Below are 26726 nucleotides of genomic sequence, written 5' to 3' on the forward strand. Positions count from 1 at the left end.
TTTACAGATTACAGATGTAGGTTCATCTAATCTTAAACGATTACATACCAAGAGACAAATTACTCCCATACTACTTGAATTGAATCATTTCCCTGTATAGTGAAAACCAACACATTCAATCTCTCCTACTAGCCAAACATTCTTGACATGTTCTCAGAGTTGAACAAAATTTGGATAAAGTTACTGTAGTATTTGATCAGATGCAACAAAGACAGAAGCAATAGTACAGCTACAAATACAAATGTCAAAAACTATTATACAATGCGAGCAAAAAAAGAAGAAAGTATGGATTGCAAGTGTTTCTACTACCTGCCTACATCCCTACTGTTAATCCATCTACCATCGGTGTCGAAGACGATGTTACCTCCCTGCATCCTAGCATAGTGCATTTTGATGGCCGCCACTGGATCTGTAAGGTTAGGATACTCACCTCCAAACATCATCCTTCCTTGTCCAGCAATGCCAACACCCGACGATGTTCCTGCAGCTGCATTGAGTGTGTTTCTTCTCTGCATTTCAGCCAGCGTATCATCTTGTACCTGCTTCACACCAATGCTACTGCACATCTCTCTTCTTTGGAAAACAGAAGTGCCATCAACGGGGCCATGCAACGAAGATGGCATGAAATTGCTAAATGCAGAGGGGTATTTGGCCAGCAGGCGAGCAGAATCCAGCATGGGAGGGACCGGTGTTGTCTGTATCCTGTTTCCATCCCAAAGCGTGAATCTCCTAGCAGGCATCTTCTCAGGGGGAGCGTAGACATTGCAGTCGAACTTTGACTGGGCAGAATCCTTCTGCTCGGAAATGAGTTTGAGTCTTTGATTCTGGCTGCTGCTACTCTCACCAGCTCGTTCAACGGGTTTCTGCAGGGAAGATGATAAGATCTTACCAAACAATTTCACATCACCTTTTCTCGGAGGATTGTTGTCACCAGCAGATGAGCAGCTTGATTGCGGTGGAGTTGAACGATCCCTGACTCGTTCCGGAGGTGGAAACGAGAGATCATTCTTCCTTGCTTCCTTGCACTTCTGAAGTGAGAAATCTGTATGCCAATCTGAATTCGAATGTTCACCATGACGAGCAGAGCTGACATCCCTCTTTGTCCCTTTCATAGTCTGCAAGGAAAGGGGGTACCCCTGGAGAATCTGGGAAGATCCCAACGAGTAGCTAGAAAGATGTGTTCCATCATTCCCATTAGCCTCAACAGGTAGTAAAGCGTTGCAGTTTGGAGTATCACTGTATTTAATAGGAACTGAAAATATTGATGTTGAAGCCACGGATGCTAAGCGGCCATTCTGTGGCAACGAGCTGACACTAGATTTTTCAGCAGAACACATTCCAACATTGGCCTCTTTTGGGGTATTGAACTTCTTACAAGTTTGTGTAGAAGAATGTGTATCAACAGAGGTATGAGAAAGCTCAAATTTCTTCCAGCATGTTTCATGGCCTGTGTCATTAACATCAGTAGAATCAGATAAATGAACTTTGGGTAAAAGAGGTACGTCACATTGTTTTTCTTCAGCACCATTGCCATTCGAGACCTTAACTAAAGCCCCCTTCTCAGCCTCATTTGGCCAGTCTGGAACTTCTTCTTTAGCCCCTCGTCTGGACTCCATATTCAAGGCAACAGCTGTAGTTTGAGGATATTGGACATCTTTAACTGGCTTATCATCCCCACGAGCAACTAAAGCTAGAGAATAATTCTCTAGAACCAGTTCACCAGTTGTAGAATCAAGAGGGCATTGTCCTTGATTCCCTTCGAATGTTTTAACTTCAGGAGCCATATCCACAATCTCAGATTCATGATCAGACTTCATGCGAGGTGGTGGGGAAGTCTCCTTTGTCTCGTATTCTGAGCTGTTGTTGCTAGTGCCCAAGTAAGTCCCCATATTACAATCATCTTCGATGTCACTACCACCTCCATCAACATCACCTGATGCAGCTCCAGAGCCAAGCTGAACCATATCCAACCCAAGGGACTTTCTAGCCTTGCTAAAGAACACCTTGCACTGATTGGCAGATTTTGTTCGGACACAATGAGAGACCATACGAAAATCTTTCCCATGAGATGACACGGCCCGAATGAAGATGGATTTCTCCTCATCTGACCAATCAGTTGAATTCATTTCGCCGCAGCTCTCATCCGAGCACTCACTATCAACATCCTCAGTGACCTCAGGGGTCAAAGGCCATTTTACAGACGGACTGATTCGTGGACAGCTCGTATCTTTGTAACCGTCACCAAGGTCAACAGAACTTGTGATGGAAGAACTCGTAGACTCAGGCGATAAGGAGCCACAAATGCCAGCTAACACATCAGCAGCTTCTGTCTCCATATCATTGTTGTCCATATCCTTACTGTCAGACCCCTTCAACAGATGATCAACGACCCTAGGGGGGGCGCAAGAACTAGATGCACCACCAAGAGAGGATCTTGATACGCCTTTCTGCCGGACATCCATGCCCTTATCAATGTTAGCCACAATCTCAGAAGCTGCACCCAACATATCAAGAGAAGCAGCATTGAACTCACGATTCCTTCTTTTCCCCGAACCAACAAGGTAATTTGTTGTTTGGGATTTTCTTTGCTTGATGAAGCCGGAATTCTTTCTAGCTTCCTCAAACCATTTTGACTTGTGATTTTTGTAATAGAACTCGATGCAATCTGCCACGGTTTTATGATCCAGAAAAGATGCTATCTTCCTGAAATCCTTCCCGTAGGCAGCAAGCTTTTTGATAAAAATTACTCTCTCTTCAGTTGCCCACGGGTTAATGATAGACCTTTCTTTTTCAACAGTAAAAGGATCTTCGACAAGACCATTGTTTGTGATAAACCTTGACATCTTCACGTTCTTGTCCAAAATTAAAGCTGGCATCTTCAGAGTATTCCTATTGGGTTTGAATGCCAACTGTGAAAGCAAATTGTTCACGTAGTCGATCACTTCATCGGCAGGAACTGTTTGAAAACCTCCAGCTGCAAAACATTTCCAGATAAGTAATTAAACATCGGAAACAAGTATACATACACTCAACAAACTTGAGATTCTTAAAGATCTGAAAAGATCATAAAATAGGGAGGTAAATATGGGTATCAAAGTAACAGCATGCTTCCATAGTCACCCATTTGTTATAATAGACAGAAAAGATATAAAGCAATAAGCTTACCATAAGAAGAAACTCGAGAACGATGTCTTTTATGGCCATTTCGACTTGGATCAAACTTCTTCCGAGTTTTCCCTCGAAGTGTCTTGATAGAAACTACTTGGCCTTCCTTCCAGAAATGTTGAAATACCTTAAACTTGAGGACCAAAACCTTCTCCTTGAACTGGAGAAATTGCTTCCTCTTTAGAAATCTTTCCTTAACTGCAGAGGAATTGCTTGGCAAAGAAGAGAAGAAAGAATCAACAGAACCATCAAAACGGCACTGTTTGGGCAGTAACTTATTTATCTCCTCCAAAGCTCTGCTGGAAGCATCCCTATTGGAAGAGAGTATTGCGCCCCAAATATTGCCCACGTCGCGATCCTCACGAATAGTATTCCTAGTAAGTACATTACTACTGACATACCCATGGCTTTCGGGAGAATTGGAAACATTCTTCAAACATTTCGTATCCAAGTTGCAAGATTTGTCCACATCCACATTTCTAGAATCTTCTGAAAATTCTTCTTTCTCAGGTGAAAAGATGGCAGGCACATCCACAAATTTCGACGTAGCACTGCCTGGGCTATCCGTATCCACATCTTTGGACACAGCATGCCCAACACCATATCTGGAAGCAGTATCTAGCAATTCACAAGGTTTTGATTGCTGCTCTCCTACCGATGTCCTGGGACCGGCTGGGTGAGATATTGATGACTTCAGTTCCGTTTCAAGTGACTCAATCTCAGATTCTGTAATTTCAAGTGCTTTCAATACATCTACCTTCCATACCAACAACTTATCCATGGATATCCTTTGAGTATCACCATATTCTGCAGAACATGGATCATTGGGCTGTAGTAATTCATTTATCAAAGAGCTCAAATTCGTAATAGATTCAAGCTCCAAATTTTGTAAGTTAATAGGTGAACCAGCATAGTGTGACAGGGATGCAGTACTGGGAGAACAGCTTACATTACTAGCATCACAATCCATATTTGCCTCCTTGGCAGATTTTTCTTCGAGAACATCTATTCCACGGAAGAAATAGTAGTAGGTTAGAAGAAATTTATAGACATAAAGGATAAACTAAAATTTTGATGAATAATATGAACGACCTAAGTTCCAATAAAGCATCGAAAAAAAGTTCACTGAGTGAGGAATTTCATATTACAATCCATGGCAAGAGGATAAAAAACTTAATCCCCAGTTGTACTAATATTTCAAATGCAAAAGACTGACTTGCATATAGAAACATTAACTATTTTCCATATTATAAAAGGAAGCTATAAAAATCAGCTACAAGGTGTATACATATCGTTCATTAAGACTTTAAGATCATGTTCAACCAACAAAGTGTGCAACAGAGCACCAATGCCATCACTTCTAGTTAATTAGAGTTAAGGAAATCATATATTAACTAAGAAATTAAGAAAGACTAACAGGGACGTGGCTGCAGTTTAGGATGAATATTAAAGAATAGATATAAAGAATTTATTGACAGAATAAAACAAGGGAGGGAGCACCGACAGCTACAATGCAAAAATCTTTAAAAAATCAAGCTGCAAAGCACAATAACAATCCTACATACTCTTTTTCCAGCTAAGGTGGGACAGGATACACATACAGGCAATCAGTTTACACAATATAGTTAAGAAACAGAGGAAGTAAGATGCTCAGCGGTGACCCATATATTACCTGGTGAATAACTACAAGCAACCGAAGATGGAGTAGCAGGTGAGGCACACTCCAACAATCTTTCAACTCTTGCACTCTTCTCAACCAGGTTGACGGATTGAGACTGAGGTGATTCTGTACTAACGACACTAATAGAGGATTCGCTTTTGGTAGTACCATCTTCAGGGCCATCGACTTTCTTCTTCTCATACTTTGCCAGTCCCTCACCCCAACCAAGGCGCCTTTTTTTCCTAGATCCAGTATCTTCAGATTGGGTGGGACTATTTGATCTATCACAAGAAACATCTACAGTAAGAGACTTGCTGGGAATTGCATTCTTCAGCTGCACTTCAGTCAGAACCTCAATAGAATCCTGCCCTAGACTCTTTGAGCTGGTAGAATGATTGATACATGTACTGCCCACCTGGCTCCACTTTAGAGGTTCCAACTCTACTGGCCCCAAGCAGTTCTCTTTTTCAGATTCTTGACCTTTACCAGTCGTCTCATCAGTAATGTTATCCACTTTCTCCTTCACGAGAGATTCAGTTAGGGATTGATCTGATACACTTATAGAATCAAGCGGGGCATGAGAGACCCTGTCGCTTCTGCTGCTGCTATTGTGGCATGGTTGGATGTATTCTATGGACCTCGGGTTGTTTACTTCAGTGATAGTTTCTCCAGTTGAATTATGTGGTACAGCAGCTTCCCAAGAGGGGCCTTTCCACTCTTTCCGGGTAAAGGAACCCCTATTATTCTTATAATACCTTCCATTACCACGGGTGCTAAAGGTTTGGCTACGTTCATTTTCCAAATTTCTATCAAACCGTGAACTAAAAGGCGCAACGCCTTGGCCAGGATCACCAGAATACATAGACCAACCACCCTGCTTGCTCTGACCTGTAGCAAATGAAAACACACAACAAGGAGAAAAGGAATCAGCATAAGCAAAAACAACATTCCTTAGCTAAAAAATAAAGATGAGAATGCGTTCTAGGCAACTCACCGCGCTCTTTATCAATGAAAAGTAAAACCAAAACGAAACCAACAAAAGTTATATTTTTCTCTCTTTCTTTCCTATCAAACTGAATCCCACACAACACAAATACATCCTGAAAACAAAACCATGGCAAATAACCCGGTGCACATGTCTCTTAACCACAAAAGGTATTTTAGGAATTAAACACGAGCAAAAGTATCTCCACAACAACCTAATCCTCTTAAAGCTTCCATCTTCCAAAACTGGAAATCAACAAAACCCACTTTCAACCCCAAACCAAAACGTCTTTGACAGACAACAACCTAACACACTTTTAAATAAGCACTATTCCAGGGTTAATTAAACTGAAACACAAAATTTCTCATTTAAAAACCACTCCACTTTTGCCCTAAACAGTAATTTCAGAAACCCTAAAAATAAAATAAAAAAAGATTAGATCTCTTTCTGATTTTGTCTCATTGTTTACTCACCAGGGGAGCGGAAATCAGAATACCACCGCTGCTGCTGCTGATGATGATATGGAGGCGGAGCGTGGTGGTTGCGGTGCGGCTGCTGCTGGTGCTGGTCCCTCCATTTGTGAATCCCGCCGCGGCCCAATCCTCCGGCGACGGCAGAGGCGGATCTGTCGTGCTTCCGAAAATCCCTTCGATCCCAAGGCAATGGCTCCGGAGGCATGAAAATCAACTGATTCACTACTTCAGCGGCGGCGGTGGCTGCTTCCCTTCACGCGGCGTCGTTCCAATCTCAAACAATCCCCTCAATTTAACAAATGGGCATCGACTGGAGGTGGAGCCAAAACACTGGACTACAAGATAGCTTAGAAATTGAGAGAGCTGTGAATTTGGGGGCTGCGAATTTTATCCCTTTTTGCTTGTTTCTGGAGGCGGGGAGAAGAGGGAAGAAATTTTTTGTGAGAGTTTATTGATTCTGTGAGGTGATAAGGTACAAAAGAGAGATGAGAGAGGATACTTATTTTATTAAAAAATAATTACCAAATAAAAAATATTATTTGTTTTTGTTAAATCAAAATTTAGGGTTTCAGTAGCTTCAATTCGAATTTATTTTCCTCTAATTTTAGTTGTCGGTGTGGTTTTTAATATTTTACTACGATATTTAGGTGTATTCCACCTATATACTCAATTTTATTCTTCTGTTAAAAATAGTAGGAGGAGGAGTACTACTATTTTTTAAAATATCCAAAAAATTGAAAAGTCCATCCTACATTTCCATCCTTTTCAAATTCAAAATTTTATTGTTTGACTAGTTTTAAAAGAAATATACTTGCACTTTGGAGTGTTACATACACTTCAATGACCAAACATTTTGTTAGTATTATTTTAAAAGGTGTAATTTAAATGTAATTATTCTAGTTTCCCTTATTTATTTCATTTATTAAAAGAAGAATTTTAAATAAATAAAATAAAAGGGAAGAATATAATTTGGAACGTCTGAAAAGAAAGTATTGAGACATCATAAATTCATAAGGGAATAGAATAATGTTTTATATAATTATTTAATTAGGTTGCTTGTTCCATTGGCAAGGTATCATACCTTGCTTAAATAGAATAGACATATTTATCTAAAGGGATATTGGCATCTAATATCATGAAACTTTCAAAAAGTTGAATTTTTTTCATGAACTTTAAAACTGACAAATAATATCACGAACTTTACCTTGGGTTTGTTTTTTCCCACGAATGAAAAAATTCATGTTATTTTAATAGATTGAAGAACAATTTTTGAGGGTGTGCTTCAAAAAAAACTATCTTCAAATATTGAAAAACTTAAAACTTTCGAAATTGTTGTCGAGAAATTACGAAAAAAAATCGGTATCATAGTATTATTTGTGGGAATTTTTTCATTCGTGGGAAAAAACAAATACGTGGTAAAATTCGTGATATTATTTGTCAATTTTAAAGTCCGTGAGAAAAACTCAACTTTTTAAAAGTTTCGTGATGTTAGATGTCAATATTCCTTATCTAAAATAAGCGTAGAAGTGTATGTATGGCACCTTTTCCAAATAAAGTATTCCTATTTTCCCCAGTAGTCAGTCACAATTTTAACATTTTCGTTATGTTTTCAAGATGGGTTGTATATATTATAAGGAAATATATGCAAATAATTATTCCTCGTCAATTTATCAATCATATTCAAATTGATATTTTTATATAGCTCGTAGTGGATCTCCATGCACTCTATATATTTCAATTTTTTGTAATAGTAAAATAATCTGATTTAATTCTTATGGGCCCATTGCTTTAATGGATCTTCGTTAGGCCCAAATTCTCAATTTTGTTAAGTCTCTTTCAATTTTTTTAAAAGGATATTTTTACACTCATGTTTCCTAGTCCATTTGCATTTGCATTTGCAATGACAAATTGGTCATGTAGATTTAATCATGCTAAAGGATACAAGTTCGAATTTCACAATATTTGTACATTTAGTACAAAATGATAAATAAACATATATTTTTGAAGACCTTGCATATCACAGTTGAATCAAATCTGAATCTTTACCTTCGAACATTAACAACTCCACTATTAAGTCAATATAAATTCACATTGGTTAATTGCTTTGTTTATAAAAAAACAGGTGTCAGAGTATCAAATTGGTTTGCTGTCATTACCAAATCGTTATATGTTTAAATCAAGTTCACAATATATTGACATAATAAAAACATAGTATATTAAATCCAATTTTGTTTAGTCTACAAAAAGTCGTACAAATGCAAGAGGCTCAAGAAATTTATAAATAATGTCTCACATTAAGAGTACTCCTAAGCTAATTTCGTTATCCATAGCTAGTTCCTTATATAGGCCTAAATCTAATTAAACAATTAAATCCTTGGGAATTTAACCTTTATTAATCGGGAAGTTATTGGTTGACTTAACGCACATGTTCCATCATTTCTTGCACTTTTAAATTTAATATGTAGTATAGTAGTAGTATTAAATAAGCTGTCATTCTTCAATATCCATAATCCATAATTATAATAAAATGAAAAAGTTAATCATACCCAATCCCATGTGCACCTCCCCATAATTGGTTCAATTCCTTAGTCAACAAACCATATTACGTTCGACATTAAGTCGAAATCATACTATATATACATAATTAAATTATATTTTCCTTGCATATATTTACAACCAATCCCATGTGCACTTCTATGAATTTTTTAATCCACATGTATATGAAATCCTAACAAGGTAAATTGTTCTATTTTTCCTCAAAAAGGTTGAGATATTTCTACTATTTATCATTAAATTGAATTCTCAAAATATATGTCAAAAATAGGTTGTCTTGACTTAGTCACAGGAATCACAACACCGTTACACAAAATTTATCAACAACAGTTAGATTCTATTCTATTTCAATCTTTCCATCTTTTTCAAAGCAAAACATTTTATTTTCGGAATGAACTTTTATACAATGTTATTTACTATGTTAAGTAAAAAGATAAATAAAGAGAGTACTGCTTACGTTTTAAAAAATATTGCATTACTTTGAGTGAACCTATTAAAAATGAAAATGTAAAAAGGTGAGAGAGAATGAGTACATCCTAATTTACCTAGCAAGTTTTCAGTTGAAATTAAATGATTCAATCTACTTGAACCCTATAAATTTGATTGAATTTTTCGAGGCCTTTTTCTTTGAATTGCCCACGTTTCAAAACAAGAAGAGTTTAACTAACAAAGCTAGGATAATTTCAATTTCCAAACTTACTAGTAATAAAATTCAGTCACGGTTTACTTGAATCAAAATGGACTAGCAATTTTTGACTATTATAAGCCACCACCTTTAACATCTTACTTTAACAAGCAAAATAATGATTAGAATCATAGAGTACACCAAGTTGTAAACTCATTTATAAATTCTAGTATATTTTAATATTAATAAAATCTTACAAGTTGCAACTTTATTGTGTATAGTAGTTGTACAAATTGAGTGTCGGCAACTAACGCTACATGCCAAAATTGACGTTTTGTCCCAACCAAAAAACACAGAATTGTCTTCGTCACTATATAAACCGATTTTAACTCTTAAATTGTAATTTCATATGTTTGATCTGTTGCTTTTTTTACAATTTAGGTTGCGATAAAGTGATGAAATTGAGGTATCATAACTCATAAGATATTCTTAGTAAAATGACTTAATCAGTTTAATAAAGTTGAAAGAGTGTCATTTGCAAGTGTATAAATTACATTATATAGTACTCCATGAGAAATAGTTTCACGAGTCCCAAAAAATGTGTTGCTTTTCATCGTGATTCAACTCTAAGTTAATCTATCAATTACAACCTCAGTAAAAAATAAAAGTAGTTTACCTTTGGGAGCATTGTTTTTCATAAAAAGAAATGAATTAAAAATACAGACAACTAAATAAAAAGAACGTGATCATAATAGATGCAGATATTTAGCAACGACTTTGTCACAAAATTTAACTCACAGATGCCAGAGCTGCAAGTGTCCAATCACAAACCTTCATCATTGCCGCCAAACTTTCTCAAATCCCATTACTTTTCTGTAGTCTAATTCCAATTGGGCCAATTCCAATTCCGGTTAATTTCATTGGGTCGCTTTCGTTTCCCCCATTTTTTCTCCATAAACATGAGGCATGTGCTTGTCAGAGTCAATGATATAGCATAGAGGTGTTAATGGAGCAGTAAAAACTAGCTGACTTCTCATTTTGCCATTTCTTTAAAAATAAAAATCCAGTCTTGAATCTGAGAATATTTAGGGATTTGTAATGATGAGGTCTTGTCTTTTTATATTGCTCTTTATTTTAACTGATTGAGTTGGCCAATCAGTATAACTATGAATTTGCCATCCCATATTTCATTGGCAGATCATATTCTTCTGTAGATAAATTCCAATTCAATTGGAATTTAGAACCCTATATCCAATTTGGGTTCTTTTTCTGTTTGAAAGGGGGGTAATATTTTTTTTTGATGGGGGGTTCAGTAATCTGTGCAATTTGCTTCTTGTTGTTGAATACTTTAGTGGGAATTTGCCACTCTTTGTCTAGTGTAGATCAAGAACATGATAGGATAACATACTTGCCTGGGCAGCCACAAAATGTTGGATTCAACCAGTATTCTGGCTATGTGACTGTGAATGAGCAAAATGGGAGGGCACTTTTTTACTGGCTGACAGAGGCTCCTAAGGATAGAGGCCCTGATTCAAGGCCACTGGTTTTGTGGCTCAATGGGGGCCCTGGTTGCTCTTCTGTAGCTTATGGGGCTGCGGAAGAGATCGGCCCTTTTCGGATTAATTCGGATGGGAGAACCCTCTTCCTCAACCCTTATGCTTGGAACAAATGTATGTTGTGAAATTGGATTTGGTAGTTTAAATTGTTTCCTTTTTGCTGTTGTGATGCATACTTAATTATTGGTTTGTGTATTGTGGTAGTGGCTAATTTGCTCTTTCTGGAGTCACCTGCTGGTGTTGGATTTTCGTATTCGAATACTACATCTGATTTGTATACTGTTGGTGACCAAAGAACTGGTATTGTGCTGTTCTTGATTCTTGAGGCTTCATTTGTTTAATTGTTGTGGAATGATCAAAATGTGTCTGTGTTTGCACTTGATTTTCTGAATGTGTTGTTGGTTCATGGTATTGTAATTTCAGCCGAAGACGCATACACCTTTTTGGTCAACTGGTTGGAGAGGTTTCCACAATACAAACATAGAGAGTTTTACATTGCTGGGGAGAGCTATGCAGGTCTTTATAATGTTTATGATTATGAAAAAGCTCAATTTTGACAAAGAGAAGATGATCTAATCACGGCTTTCGTGCTCGTTGCTCATCCTTCTTCAGGGCATTATGTTCCTCAGCTCTCTCAACTCGTATACGAAAGAAACAAGGGAGTTCAGAATCCAGTTCTGAACTTTAAAGGATTCATGGTACATACATTTTAAGTTTTGCTCAGTTGAAGAATTGTGTAAATATGTATCTCCATTTTGGCTTAATCTTTGTTTCTGAACATTGTATGTTTAGGTGGGGAACGCTGTCACTGATGATCACCACGATTACATTGGCACGTTTGAGTATTGGTGGACTCACGGCTTGATTTCAGATTCAACTTACAAAATTCTGCAGAAAACATGTGACACTGGATCTGCGACTCATCCTTCAAGCGACTGCGTTAGGTCTCTTAATCTAGCCGACAGGGAGATGGGGAACATTGATCCTTACAGCATTTACACTCCCCCTTGCAATAACACTTCTGCACTCAGACGCCGTTTAAGGGGTCACTATGTAAGTCTTTAATAAGAGTTGAGTTATAAATGTGGTACAAAAATGCTTCATTTCTTTACTTTTAAATGAAGTACTAAGCTATGGCTAAAAGTATGAATAGTATGATTGCTTTGGTTCAGTCTTTATGCATCTGTGGTGTATGTTGTGGCAATCAATTGTATCTAAAACACGGAGGATCTCGTTTTCCTTGAAAAAACAGCCGTGGATGTCTAGAGCATATGATCCTTGCACCGAGAGGTACTCCCAGATCTACTTCAATCACCTTGATGTTCAGAAAGCAATGCACGCCAACGTGACAAGGCTCTCGTATCCATGGCAGACGTGCAGGTAGCTTCACCCTTTCGTGGTTTTCTCATCTCCTGTTCCGTGCCTTTTTTTTTTTTCTAACAACCCCCTCACCGTTGCAGTGATGTAGTCGGTAATTACTGGACCGATTCCCCTCTGTCCATGCTTCCGATTTATCAAGAGCTAAAATCAGCCGGCATCCGGATTTGGGTATTCAGGTATGAATTCCTTCTCCAACATTCATTAAATCACAAATTTTTTTTGATAACTTCATCAATTAGAGTAGCTTGAGTTCACTTGACCTAAAATTCATGTGATGATCTTGCCTTTCTTGCAGTGGGGATACTGATTCGGTCGTTCCAGTCACTGCAACGCGCTACTCAATCGATGCTTTGAACCTTCCGACTCTATCAAAGTGGTATCCTTGGTATGATAACAAAAAGGTAAGACTAGTAAGCCAAACAAGATCCTTCAAACATAAACACTGCTTCATAATCTGTCGAATTTCATCGCTTTTTGATGCCACTTTTCGCCATTTGTGAACATAGGTTGGTGGATGGAGCCAAATATACGACGGATTGACTCTTGTAACAGTGACCGGAGCAGGGCATGAGGTGCCCTTGCATCGCCCCCGACAAGCATTCATCCTCTTCCGATCGTTCCTTGAGAACAAGGCAATGCCTACCTAAATATACTATTTTCAAACACAAATAGTTGATTCGTTGGTTCGTGTATGATGGAATGGAATAAGATATGTTTTCGTTTCGATTAGGGATAGTTAGAAGACAGAGAGAGTAGAGTACATTATTTTTTTTCTTCCTGTGTTAAGATCAAATGTCACACTTTGTAAGAATAGATTGATTCAAGTATTTGTAGTAGTGAAGTTGCATACTCAGCAACATATATGTAACAATTTGGACTTATAATTGGAGTTAATCTCAATATGTATGATTTGTAATGTTTGTTTGTATGATTTACTGTGTTCTTTAAATTATCCAAGTTTTCAAGATTTGGTTACCAAATTCGAGTCTTGATTTGGGACGAACTTATGCACCATGTGTCTAGTTAGAAATGTTTGACTTTTGAGGGCATTCACAATGGGACGGAGGATGCGACGCCCTAAGCCCGCCCTATGCTCCGCCATATCAGTATTCTATCCTTCGTCACTTCCACCTGCAATGGGGCGGACTATAGCCCGCCCTAAGCATTTTATTTATTATTTGAATATTTAAACAATACGAAAATTCATTAATCCTATTTTTTATGTTTGCAAATATATCAATTAGCAAGAATAAAAATATAAAAACACCACAAATTAAAGGCAATCCTATTGTCAATATTTATTTTTTATTTTTTATTTTATTCTTGCAAATATGAAAATCTTCGGAATTTATTATTGAATTTAGAGAGAAATTGAGATGGGGAAGAGAGTGGAGTGAAAGGTGTGAAATGAAGTAAAAAAAATAGTGATATATATAGAAGAAAATACCAAAAAATTGAAAAAAAAAAAGAAAAATGTGTGCATCCTCCGTCGCATCCTCCGCCCTACTGTGGATGTCTGAGGTTGATTGTGAAATGTGAAGGATATAATAGGCCAATTTACAACTGAAAAATATGTTGAAACATAAATTCATACGAATTGAAGTAATAAAATATTATTAAAAAGGTATATTTTGTATAGAGATTTGAGCAAATTAAATACTTGGAGTAATTGATTGGAAACTAATGGAATATTTATTGTTGTTGGATAACATAAAAGAATACACATTTACGTTCAAATTAAGTTGTAAACATTTTCTAGCAATTATTTCGTATTGGAAAATTGTAACATCGACGCTTTTATTTAATTTAGGTATTATTATTGTATTAATAAAATTCAAACCTCTCATATTTGTCACAATTAATATTATTCCAAAAGGATTGAATAATTGTGTCATTTGAAATTGTCAAGATTGGCTAAATCAACAATAATGCGTCTAAGTAACTAATGGCAACCTAAGAAGATATATTTAAAGCTAAAATTTGACAATGTGAAATTTTATAGCTTTCAATTATTTTATCACCAAGTTTTCTTATATATGCTAATAACTCAATAGATTAATTGCTCCATAATTTACATCTTATTTATTTTTATAGTTCATGAGCTCAATCAGTTAATACCTACCAAGTCGAACTTGTATATTCTCTAGTCAAGTGGTAGTTGATTTTAATTGTATGGAGTCTATATTTCATCACTAGTAATACGTTAAATGTGCATTAGATTCAACAGCATATATTAATTACCCATTTCTTTAAAATTAAAATCATTTTATATACTACTACCACACCAACTGTACCACCAACCTTTGACATAATGTAGCATTTGTAACTAAATCACTAATTTATTTTATTACTAGTATACATGTTGGAGCATGACCCTTGGTTACTAAGGTCAATATTTTCACACTTGATACATTTGCCCATTTTTATATTTTCTAAGATCTATTTGGGATCGCAAAATTAGGCTGGCAAGGAATCAAGATTTGCTTCCTAACTTACCATCAATGCTGATCACATGCATGAGCCCATCTCAAGATATTATATTTCCACATTCATACTTACCTTAAATTCCACTCTACAAATTACAACCCATCCCATTTTTCTTTAAAGTGGTCTAATAAAGATGACCTAAACTTCGCTTAATCACTAGCAATTGTAGCATTACAATGAGAGGGCTCCCCCTTTGCTCTCCCCAATGCCTTTCCGGGCCCATCTTCGTCGCGCTACTAGTATGCCTGTTCGTGCCACCTCTTGCCATGTCAGCAGGCCTGACCTATCCTAAACAACAAGAGAGAGATAGGATCATAAAACTCCCGGGGCAACCATCGAACGTGAAATTCTCGCAGTACTCGGGCTACGTCACCGTGGACGCGAAGGCGGGCCGGGCCCTTTTCTTTTGGTTGGTGGAGGCGAGCAAGAAGCCCGAATCAAAGCCGCTAGTCTTGTGGCTCAATGGCGGGCCGGGCTGCTCCTCCATTGCTTATGGAGCATCCGAGGAAATCGGCCCGTTTCGTGTCCGGCCCGATGGCCGGACCCTCTCCTTGAGCCCCCATGCTTGGAATAAAGGTATGTTACATATTTTTGAGCTACATGAATCTAATTAATTAAATATTCATGATCATGAAATAATTTGTTGATTAATACATGCAGTGGCCAATTTGTTGTTTCTTGATTCACCAGCTGGTGTTGGCTTTTCATACTCAAATTCTTCATCTGATCGAAGAACTGGTGACAAAAGAACAGGTCCCAAGTCCCAACTATTTCACACACACACACACACACATAAACAAATCCATCTTATAACTAAATATGAGTTTATATAATTTTCAAAATTGTACAGGAAATGATGCCTATAAATTCTTGAGAAGGTGGTTTGAAAGGTTCCCTCAGTTTAAGTATAGAACTTTCTACATTGCTGGTGAAAGCTATGCAGGTAATTATCACACACACGTAGAATTGTGGTCAATTGAGAACTAAATTAAAATGAGAATTTAAGAACTTATCAGTTAACTCATTCATTAATCAGTTGTTGACTTTCAATAACTGATATTCATGAATCAACATCCCCTTATATATTTTGTGATGTCAACCGATTTTAATAAATTAACTTCAATGGATCAATATTTGCATACATGCCTATTTAATTAAGGTCATTATATTCCCGAGCTATCGAAGATCATCGTCGATCGTAACAAAGGCGTCAACAACCCCATCATCAACTTCAAAGGTTTCTTGGTGAGCAACTCTTGAAAATTAGAAAATACAGAAAAATGTCAACAAATTAATAAAAAAAAATATTTTCATGGTTGGCAGCTTGGGAATCCGTTGATCGACGATTTTTACGACAACATCGGGACGTTTGAGTTCTGGTGGAACCACGGATTGGTCGGGGACTCGACCTACGCTCAACTGAACGAGTCGTGCCCCCGCGACTCGTTCCTCTTCCCTTCAGATGATTGCTACACAGCTCTATCCTCGGCTTACTCCGAATTCGGAAACATCAATCCCTACGCCATCTACCAAAGCCCTTGTGATCAGCTTGCCACCCTCAACAAAGCTCCCTTGGTAATAATATTATGTGTTGTTTGTTAAGCAAAAATTGAAAGTTTATGTTACATTTTCTTCTTATTATTATTATTAACATTTTGACCGTTTTAGCCTTGGAAGTTTAGAGGGAACGATCAATGCGTTGTCAAGTACACGAAATTGTATATGAATAGAGCAGATGTGCAAAGGGCTTTACATGCCAACATAACTGGAATCCCTCACCCTTGGGCCACCTGCAGGTAATTTTATTTATTCATTCATTTATTCATTTCAATTTCTATTTCTATTATATTAATAACAAACATCATCTCCTATTTCTCGCCTTCATTAAAAAAAGAAGTAATATTTCTGTACTAATTAAATAAAACCCCATTTCAATTAACTAAGACAAAAAATACTTAAAAATAATTTGGAATAATATTTTGTATACAATTTAACAGTGACGTCATAAGAGGGGGATGGACGGATTCACCCAGATCAATGCTTCCAATTTTTCAGCAGCTTATAAATGCCGGCCTCAGAATATGGGTATTTAGGTAATTTTTTCACATCCCTTCAAATTAATTATCCCTTAAACTTTGACATGTTTATTTATTTCATTTATTGAAATATATTATGATCGACAGTGGCGACACAGACGCAGTTTTGCCATTAACTGCAACACGTTATTCCCTCAAAGCTCTAAATCTACAACTCAATACTACTTGGCATGCTTGGTATGACAAACATCAGGTACATATATTTTCTTCATTTTAAAATTTAAAAAAAAAACAATTAAATGTTGTGATTCCAAAAAGAGTATAGTTCAATTTTGGTTCTAAACATATGACCAAAATATGAATTTGGTTCAAAATATTTACTTTTTGAAAAATAGGTCTGTATCAAATGATATTCTTGTCGAAGTGGTCCTTTTTTGGACGGTTAAGTAAAAAACTAACGGTTATGTCACTGTGCAATTAGCATTGACCATTAGTTTTTTGACAGAACCGTAAAAAAAGAGACTACTTCAGCGACATTTTCATTTATTATGGACCTGTTTTTCAAAAAGTGAATATTTTGGACCAAATTCGTATTTTGGTCCTATGTTTAGGACCAAAATTGACCTTTACTCTTCCAAAATATTGAATGCAGTGGGTTTATGATAAAGTTGTCAAATGATCTGGACATAGACCGGGTCAGTTTGGCCCAAGTCATTACTAAAGTGGGTCGAGTTGGATTGGACTTTTTTTTTTTGAAAACTAAACCCAAGCCAGACTCATTTTGTAAGCGGAAAAATATGAATATAATGAAATGCTTATGATATAAATAAATAAAATTTGTGGCCCCCGTCTTAGCCGATAATCTCAGCCTAAGCCTATTTTAATTTTCATCAGGCCGGGCATGGGCCGACCCGGCCAAGCTGTCCCGGCCCAAACCATCTCATTCCACTTGACGAGTCATAAACTTGTTTTTATTTTTAATTATTTTTTATCTAATTAATTATTTCTACAATTTATTAAATAACTAAATATTTTTGAGCAGGTTGGTGGGTGGACAGAAACATATGAAGGACTGACCTATATCACAGTAAGAGGGGCAGGGCATGAAGTTCCATTAACTCAGCCTAAGCTTGCCTTAACTCTTTTTAGGCATTTTTTAGCTAATAAAATGTTGCCCATGACACCTAATTAACACATATTGTATTATTTTTTGTTGTTAATTTCGCATTTTTAAGAGCAATTGTTGAAGTCAAGGATTGTACTTATTTATTATTTTATCGACAATTTAACTTAGTCGATATATAGATTATTATTCTTTCTTCTTTGCTCGCCAAGAATTCGGAACAATAATAGTTGGAGATGTTTTCATCCTCAAAAATTGGTTTTACTTATGGTTGGTGGTGCCCGTTAGTTATTTTATTTGCATACTTTTAGTTCTTAACAATATTGTAACCTTCTAATATCATAAGTCTAGATAGAGGATTACAATTTAGGATATTAATCAATTATATTAACTCAATATCAATAGACACAACTTAATTTGCTTACTATATTAGACAATAATATCGGTACTTGAAGCGTGAATTTTTTAGTAATAATTTAACGAACATTTTTGTGTATGGTTGTTTTCATTTTTATTCAAATTTGTAAACTAGTGGAAGACTTTGAAGTCTGGTTGATATGATAATTATGGACTTGAACATGTCAAAGAACTGGAGGATTTGGAAGTTTTTTATACGAGTATTTAAATTTGTAAACTAGTGGAAGACTTTGAAGTCTGGTTAATATATACGATAATCGGTATAACACCGATGCGATGCATGGATCGATTTAATTTCATCATAATAAATTTATATTTTGAATTAATTACTTAAATATTTTTAGGACATTGCAATTATTTCCCTCTGTGTGGAATAAATAATACTAACGGGTTATATAATTTCTTCTATTTATATCACTGTAACTAATTTAAATTCATATAATAATTTTTGTACAATATTAACTATAATTAATGCAAAGTTGTAAAACTAAATTTACATTTGCTGAAATTAATGTTCTATATGTCAGTTTCTCACATTACAATTGACGATGATACATATCCCATCTAAATAAAAAGACAAATAACCGACACTACAAAAAAAAAGTTGTTTTGCAAGCACCAAAGTGCTTGCAAATAAGCATATATGCTTGCAAACAGTCATTTTGCAAGCACTTTGCAAGCAAAAAAGGTGCTTCCCATTTCGTTCGTTGCAAAATTTGCAAGAACATTAGCAAGCACATGTTTAAAAATTGCAAGCACATTGACTAGTGCTCGCAAACTGGATTGCAAATTCTAACGGTCAAATTAGTACATTGCAAGCATTTTTTGCTCGCAAAACTTCCTCCAGGTTGTCGCCATATTTAACTTTTGCGAGCATTCACTGTGCTCGCAAACAATAATGCATTTTCTGAATTCATTTTGCAAGTACCACTGTGCTTGTTGTTCAGCATTTAAATTTTAATATTTTTCTATTAAATTTTTGTGATTTTTTAAAAATTAATATTAGGATTTACTTTTTCAAATCATAATATGAAATAACTCAATTGAATGACAAAAAATTCAAATTTTACATAGATACAAAATATTGGTTCACACTTCAATTCAATCCCATTTTTCAGATTAAACAAGATTAGTTCAAAAAAATACTAGTTGTATATTGCATCCCCTTATAAACATGAAATCTCCCACAATTTAGTTCAAATCTATTTAAGCCACTCTTCCTAGGACTTGCTGACTAAGGACATTTACGAGCTCCCGCAATTCTGCGATCTCTTGATGCAAAGGCTGAACTCGTTGCTCGAGAAGCTCATCAACCTGCTCGGTGCTAAGGCCAGACGAGCTGGAAGATGAAGAGCCCGCAGTTGAGCTGGTAGCAAATGGAAAATACAACTTTGTAGCTTGCCCAGCTCCGGGGACCTGTTTCCTTTTCTTTACCCTCCCAAAAAGCTCCAGAAAAATAGCATCGTAATCTGGATCAATCCCTTCCTCACGCAACTCATCAGCCCTTGCCAAAACTCTCCTCTTCAAACAAAGATGATCTCATGAGCCAAACAGGTTTTATAAGCCAAACAGGTTTTATAATATCAATAAAATTCACTGAAGCTTAATAAAAATCTACAATCAGTAATCTACAATTTCAAATGACAAAACAAATCTCATGAGAATCCTATTTACAAAGAAGTCAGGCATCAACTGAATGACAAAACAAATTCACTGAAGCTTAATAAAAATCTACAATCAGTAATCTACAATTTCAAATGACAAAACAAATCTCATGAGAATCCTATTTACAAAGAAGTCAGGCACCAACTAAATGACAAAACAAATTCACTGAAGCTTAATAAAAATCTACAATCAGTAATCTACAATTTCAAATGACAAAACAAATTCACTGAAGCTTAATAAAACTCAAGCAAGTCAGGCATCAACTGAATTCTATCTACAAAGAAGTAAAATTTCAATAGATCAACTGAATATCAACATGAAAGAAAATTACCTCAATTTCTTTGGCTTCTTGTGAACATAACTCGTGTGAGTCCTTTAGCCTATGAGTCTTGAGAAACAGGTCCCAAAAATGAGGGAGCTTTCCCTGGTTCTCTTTAGCCTACAAACAATTTTAATAAAAATTTAACAGTAATTAAAAATGTAAACAATTGAAACTGGAAAATACAATTCTTACCATTTTTTTGGCTGTCACATCAAATGCAACACAACCATTAGCATGTGTGGGAAGAGCCTTCTCTTTTCCCTGTCTGCGATTGTTGGAACATCTTTTGGAAGCCTTTATAGCATCAGCCGTATTCCATGCTTTAACATATTCATTCCACACGACCTCTGGGAAGTAGATTGGTTTCTGATTCTTCTTTTTCATTTTGCTGATGTAGTCGCCATACCTAGCTCTGCATTTTTTATTAAATGCATCTAACACGAGAGTTTGATCATACTTCTCGACGTTAGCATATTTCTGCACAAATAATAAAAGAAAAAGAGTGTTAGAACAACATATCAAATAAATAAATAAAAGAAAAGAAGTGTGTTCTAATGACAGTCAATGTAAATTCTAAAGACTATCCAATCAATGATGATAAATAAAGATGCATATTACCTTGAACTCCAGCCAATAAACACCAATGTGGTGCTTCTTAAGACTTTTCTGAAAGAAGGCGTCTGGGAGAACAATCTTATGGAAAACATCTCGACATATATTTGCTACATCTTTGGAAGGGGTCAGCCTGCACATCAATCAATGTATAGTTAGTAACTTTGAAAAAAATATAAAAATTCTGTTAACATATTCATCTTCTTACACTCCATTCTCTAAATCTATAAATTTTCTTCCGTATCGATCGGGGAGATCAGGTTGATCTTCATCCCCTTCTTCTTCCCTTTCTTCCCCTTCTTCTTCCCCTTCTTCTTCACCTTCTTCTTCTGGTGACACTTCTGCGTCAAAAAGTGTGAAGAGATTCTCTATCTCAGGAGGAACGTCCTCTAGATCCTTAAGAGGAGTGCCACGGGATGAGGCTCCTCTACGTCGTCCGGTAATTCCTCCTCTAGGCATTAAACTATAAGTTCAAGCATAAACATAAGTTATGCAGATTTCTATAGCTGAGCAAATGATGTTACATTTTTTCTTACATGAGATGGGGGTGATTGGAGCCTGATACAAGTAAAACACATCCTGCAGCGACGGATCAGCTACAATTCTACCACAAACCTACGTCCAACAACAAAAAGATATATTAATACATATGAAACATTATGCAAATACACCAATATCCAAATAGAAACATAAAACATAGCTTAATCTTCACAAAATGAAAGCTATCAAAGAGGAATACATGTAATAAACCCTATCTGTTACAGGGATCTTCCTTTATACATTTTAAATTCAGTTCAGAAAACAGAGATAGCATAATTACAATCATATACTACTATCATTGATTAGGTGAAGTGTTTTCATCTCGAAATAGGTTTATCTCTCCAGGAATCAGATGGACAAAGTAGAGAAATCCAGAAAATACACATTAAACACAAGTACATCAAAATCCCTTGCTTTCTCACTCACTTCTACCATGTAAGGATGGAAAACCCCCTGAATTCAGTATATCACAAAGTTTCCGCCAGAATACACTAATTGAGTTCCAAACAAGTCAGCTTCAAATTTCAATACCTCGCAAATTTATCATTCCAAATTTTATATATATGAGCTCGAATTCAGAGAAACCTCATTACAAATACACAACAAAGAGTAGACTGATATGAGAAGAAAAACAAAGAGTAGACTAATAAAATTTTATAAGCTCTCCATTCATAGAAAATAGTTTATATGCATCAGATGTTCCACATATAAATTCATTCTTCCATCTGATCTCGAAGAAAAAAGCAAATCAAAGTATTGCAACTTGCAGTTTGTTGAACAGAGGTTAGGCGACACAGAGGAAGAAGATCAGTACCTAGGTCTCCAATGGCAGAGAGGAAGAGGCGGTAGCAGGCGGATTGAAGTGGTCGAGCGACAGAGGAAGAAGTGGCGGTAGCTGCGCAGCGACGGCGGAGAGGAAGAGGGGTAGAAATCACGGACTCGCGCTTCAAAATCAAAAAATTAAACAGAATTAAGAGATTTTGGCAACTTGTGGATCTACCAAATCGAAAATCAATTCAAAAATCAAACAAACCGGAATCTACCAAATCAAAATCAAAGACGAAAATCAAAAATCACTTGAATTAGGGGTTTTTGGCAACTATGCGAGAATGGAGAAAAAGAAGGAAATTGAATGGAGATGAAGATGAGTAGCGGAAGGGTTTTGTGAAATTGGAAATTGCAAATTAACTCTAAATTGGAAGTTAATGCGGAAGGGTTCGATTAAAATGGCAAATTAACACTAAATTAACTTTAAATTAACTCTAACAGCATTTCCAATAAAGATGGCAAAATCATATACATTTTCAATTTTTTTGGAGAAGCTTATCAATGAATGATGTGAATTTCAAAACAAAATCGGAAATTGCAAAACATTAATAAGAAAAAGTTAATGAAGCCATTATTAGTGAAAAGTGAGATTTATATCAAAGTTTCAATATTATTTAATTCAATGAAATTTAAAAAGAAAAGCACTAAATGAAGCCAACCTGGATGGAAAATTTCATTCATCATCATCGTCCTCGTCCTCGTCCTCGTCTTCGTCTTCTTCTTCTTCTTCTTCTTCTTCTTCTTCTTCTTCTTCTTCTTCTTCTTCTTCTTCTTCTTCTTCTTCTTCTTCTTCGTCCTCCTCCTCCTCTTCTTCTTCTTCTTCTTCTTCTTCTTCTTCTTCTTCGACCTCTCTCAAAATTGGAATCATTGTGCCGCTAGAATCACAACGTGCAGGGTCTATGAATCGCTCATCATCAGAAATTTCATGAACTTCCACTTCATCTTCTTGAAAAGCCGCATCTTCTTCTGCTTCTTTCATAGTGGTGTAACTAGAATCAAATTTCTTTGCTTGAACTTTGAGCACTGCTCGCCAATTTACCTTATCTTTTTTCTTGCTCGGAAAAGGTACAAAGTAAACTTGAGATGCTTGTTTGGCTAAGACGAAGGGATCATATTTCGGGTACTCCTTCAGTGTATTCACTTCTACAATTTTGTACTTCGGATGAACAATCGTACCACCACGTGGATGCGGAGTCGGATCAAACCATCCACAATTGAACAAAACAACTTTCTTAATCGGTCTTGCACGATATTCTACCTCCACAACTTCTTTCAAAATTCCATAGAAGTCATCCTCCTCATAATTGTAATTCGATCCTCTGATACATACCCCACTATTGACGGTGGATTTACTCTTCCCATAAGAGTATGTGTGGAATTTATATCCATTGACTATACAAACATTATAGCTTGTGACCTCGGTCAACGGTCCTTGTGACAGATAGTACAAATGACTATCACGAGGCAAGTTGTTTTGGCCCTGTATACCAAAAACTTGGTGAATAAATTACAATTTTTTGACAATTAAAAACATATAAAACTAAATATTATAAAAAAAACTTACATATTCATTGAACCATAATGCATAGTGATCTTCTAATTGTTGCTCTATCTGCGGCAAAGTTATTCCAGGATACGACTCGCGCAATTGCTCGATGAACATACTGCATTATTAAAAGAAATCAATAATTAAGTAACAAATATTTAATTCAATAATCAATTATTAATGAAATCAAACTTACTGCTCAAATTCCTTCGCTTCTTGAGTATTAAGCAATATGTAAGTATGCGCTGCTTTGTACTCGGCTTCTAACAAGAATCGTGTCCGTCCCTTCCCAACACATCTGGTATCATATGTGAAAATCTGAAGCATATCTTCGGGGTGAGTAGATCCTCCCCCATCGTCATTACGAGGGACATCTCTACCTCGGCAACGAACATGTGACTCGAAGTAATGTGTGCAAAAATGAGATGCTTCCTCGGTCAAATACGCATTACATATTGATGCTTCCACAGCAGCCTTGTTCTTAACATTTAACTTCAGTTTGCGCATGTACCGTTCAAATGGATACATCCATCGAAAATGCACTGGTCCAGCGATCAATGCCTCATATGCTAAGTGGACTGGAAGATGCTCCATTGAGTCAAAGAAAGACGGGGGAAATATCATCTCAAGCTTGCACAAGGTAACCACAATCGACTCACTGTATTTTTTCATATCAACCTCCCGTATCACTGTGGCAGTAAGATCTCTAAAAAAATTGCTCAACTCTGTCAAAGGTTCCCATACAGTGTGTGGGAGTAACTCACGAAGTCCAATCGGTAGCAATCGTTGCATAAACACGTGACAGTCGTGGCTTTTCATACCGTACAACTTATGTTTCTTCATATCAATGCATCTTGATAAGTTAGAAACATAACCATCTGGGAATTTCAAAATGTTAAGCCACTTGAGCAATAAATTCATACTTTCTTTGTCAAGCGTGAAATTAGCCTTATGATATTTCCCGCCATATGGCCAAAGTTCAGGTCGTATACCAAGCTCTTGCAAATCTCTTCTTGCATTGGCATTGTCCTTCGTCTTGCCTTCTACATTCATGATGGTATTGAAGATATTGTCGAAAACATTCTTCTCTATGTGCATGACATCCAGGTTGTGACGAATCACATTTGTCTTCCAATACGGAAGATCCCAAAATATGCTTCGTTTATTCCATCCAAAAATCTTGCTCAACTCAGAGTTTATTTCCGCACCTTCATCAAATACTCTCTTGAATTCAAATTGTTCCAGATGATCAAGTATTTGTTCTCCATTTAAGAATGGAGGAGGACCAGAATGCTCAGTTCTGTTCTTTCTAAAGTTCTTTTTGTCTCTGCGGAATCGATGATTTATGTTGAGAAACCTCCTGTGGCAATCAAACCAAGTGGTTTTCCGTCCATGTTTCAAGGAGAAAGCTTGTGAGTCCTCCATACAATATGGACACGCACGGTGTCCAGATGTGCTCCACCCTGACAACATTGAATACGCAGGGAAGTCACTGATAGTCCACATCAACGCTGCGTGTAGCTGAAAGTTCTGTTTTCTTGATATATCATATGCAGGGATTCCTTCGGTCCATAAATCGTTAAGCTCTGCGATCAAGGGTTGTAGAAACACATCAATATTCTGCTTGGGATTCTTCGGACCGGGCACAATCACAGTGAGAAACATGTATGGATTTTTCATGCACATCCACGGAGGCAAATTGTATGGAGTTAAAATCACCGGCCATACTGAGTACTGTGAACCAGATTGACCAAATGGCTGAAATCCATCTGTGCTAAGTGCTAACCTGACATTTCTTGATTCAGAAGCAAATAGGGGATGCGTCTTGTCAAATGTTTTCCATGCTGCAGAATCCGCTGGATGACGCATCTCCCCTGAAGTCTGGGCGTGCTCTGCGTGCCATCGCATTGATTGAGCTGTAACTTCAGATGCATACATCCACTCATAATAATTCCGAGTAAACCCCTTCTTCACAAGATGCTCCTTCACCGTGTCCGTATGAAAATATTTGTTATTATCACAGCGTTTACATGGACATCTAATTTTCGAGCCATCCATTTTAGAAGGGTGTTGAATAGCAAAATTTATAAACTCATCTAATCCATCAATAAAATCCTGATTAAATTCTCCAGTGGAAAATTTTCTCTTATACATCCACTCTCTTCCCGGAATAATATTCATTTTCACTATCCTATCATACAAAAAAAAATCAAATCAAATAAAATAAAATAACATTTCAAATTATTTATGGAAGCATTTTTTCTCCACGTTTTTTGTTTGATTTTTCCTAATACTTCTTGGGATCTAAATCGTTTTCCCATTAATGAATTGTAAATCTAATTGAGATTTTATACAAGAGCCAAGTAGAGCCACTCAATTATCCAATATCCTTTCTTTCTAAGCCACTAAATATATTATCCAGAGAGTCTAAGACTTTTGCAAGTAATTAATTACACATTTTATCAGTATTTTTATTTGGAAGAAAATGGCTAAGTAGATGAAACTTGATAGTTACTATAACAAAATGTTAATTCTAAATGTTGAGCCCGAGATTAGGTTATCACTATATGGCCCTAATTCCAACTTCTACAATAGCTAATGATGGAGTATTAATTCAGTTATTCCAATATTTGTTTTAATTTTTAGCATTTCTCACCTTGAACAAAAATAATAAATTATTTAAATCATAGAATTAGAAGAGCAAATAAAAAATAAAAATCGTACCTTGTAATAATAGGAAAATGGCAAGCTTA

At 36.3% G+C, this 26726-nt stretch overlaps 5 protein-coding genes across 5 annotated transcripts; 2 read left to right on the top strand and 3 right to left on the bottom strand.

The window, feature by feature from the left end:
- Positions 1 to 156: 156 nt before the first annotated feature.
- On the bottom strand, positions 157 to 6755 carry LOC125216466 (uncharacterized). Its single transcript, XM_048118179.2, has 4 exons — positions 6284 to 6755; positions 4838 to 5713; positions 3166 to 4170; positions 157 to 2974 (listed from the first exon to the last, which is right to left on the bottom strand). The coding sequence occupies exons 1-4, from the start codon at positions 6486 to 6488 to the stop codon at positions 306 to 308; spliced, it is 4755 nt and encodes a 1584-aa protein (XP_047974136.2). The 5' UTR covers positions 6489 to 6755; the 3' UTR covers positions 157 to 305.
- A 3507-nt stretch (positions 6756 to 10262) lies between these two features.
- Positions 10263 to 13325, top strand: LOC125216337 (serine carboxypeptidase-like 27). The gene is made up of 9 exons (XM_048118027.2): positions 10263 to 11131; positions 11222 to 11317; positions 11441 to 11533; positions 11630 to 11715; positions 11810 to 12070; positions 12270 to 12397; positions 12478 to 12573; positions 12693 to 12798; positions 12904 to 13325. The coding sequence occupies exons 1-9, from the start codon at positions 10762 to 10764 to the stop codon at positions 13042 to 13044; spliced, it is 1377 nt and encodes a 458-aa protein (XP_047973984.1). The 5' UTR covers positions 10263 to 10761; the 3' UTR covers positions 13045 to 13325.
- Positions 13326 to 14968: 1643 nt separating this feature from the next.
- LOC125215360 (serine carboxypeptidase-like 27) lies at positions 14969 to 18239 on the top strand. The gene is made up of 9 exons (XM_089067044.1): positions 14969 to 15460; positions 15545 to 15637; positions 15735 to 15827; positions 16044 to 16129; positions 16208 to 16459; positions 16553 to 16680; positions 16882 to 16977; positions 17068 to 17173; positions 17963 to 18239. Exons 1-9 carry the CDS (start codon positions 15061 to 15063, stop codon positions 18110 to 18112), a joined length of 1404 nt encoding a protein of 467 aa, XP_088923170.1. The 5' UTR covers positions 14969 to 15060; the 3' UTR covers positions 18113 to 18239.
- A 1314-nt stretch (positions 18240 to 19553) lies between these two features.
- LOC125216924 (uncharacterized) lies at positions 19554 to 23225 on the bottom strand. The gene is made up of 8 exons (XM_089068049.1): positions 23087 to 23225; positions 22414 to 22543; positions 21596 to 21674; positions 21268 to 21522; positions 21066 to 21192; positions 20640 to 20924; positions 20457 to 20564; positions 19554 to 19981 (listed from the first exon to the last, which is right to left on the bottom strand). Exons 4-8 carry the CDS (start codon positions 21516 to 21518, stop codon positions 19667 to 19669), a joined length of 1086 nt encoding a protein of 361 aa, XP_088924175.1. The 5' UTR covers positions 21519 to 21522; positions 21596 to 21674; positions 22414 to 22543; positions 23087 to 23225; the 3' UTR covers positions 19554 to 19666.
- Positions 23200 to 25980, bottom strand: LOC148930898 (uncharacterized; the record flags this gene model as incomplete). Its single annotated transcript, XM_089066647.1, has 3 exons — positions 24170 to 25980; positions 23992 to 24091; positions 23200 to 23907 (listed from the first exon to the last, which is right to left on the bottom strand). Coding segments are annotated over exons 1-3 (2550 nt in total), but the record flags the coding sequence as incomplete, so codon positions are not given.
- Between the last annotated feature and the right edge of the window lie 746 nt (positions 25981 to 26726).

The sequence above is a fragment of the Salvia hispanica genome, chromosome 3 (assembly GCF_029641045.1).
Source record: "Salvia hispanica isolate PSC_SH4W2 chromosome 3, Shi_PSC_v1, whole genome shotgun sequence".
In the NCBI taxonomy this organism is placed as follows: Eukaryota; Viridiplantae; Streptophyta; class Magnoliopsida; order Lamiales; family Lamiaceae; genus Salvia; species Salvia hispanica.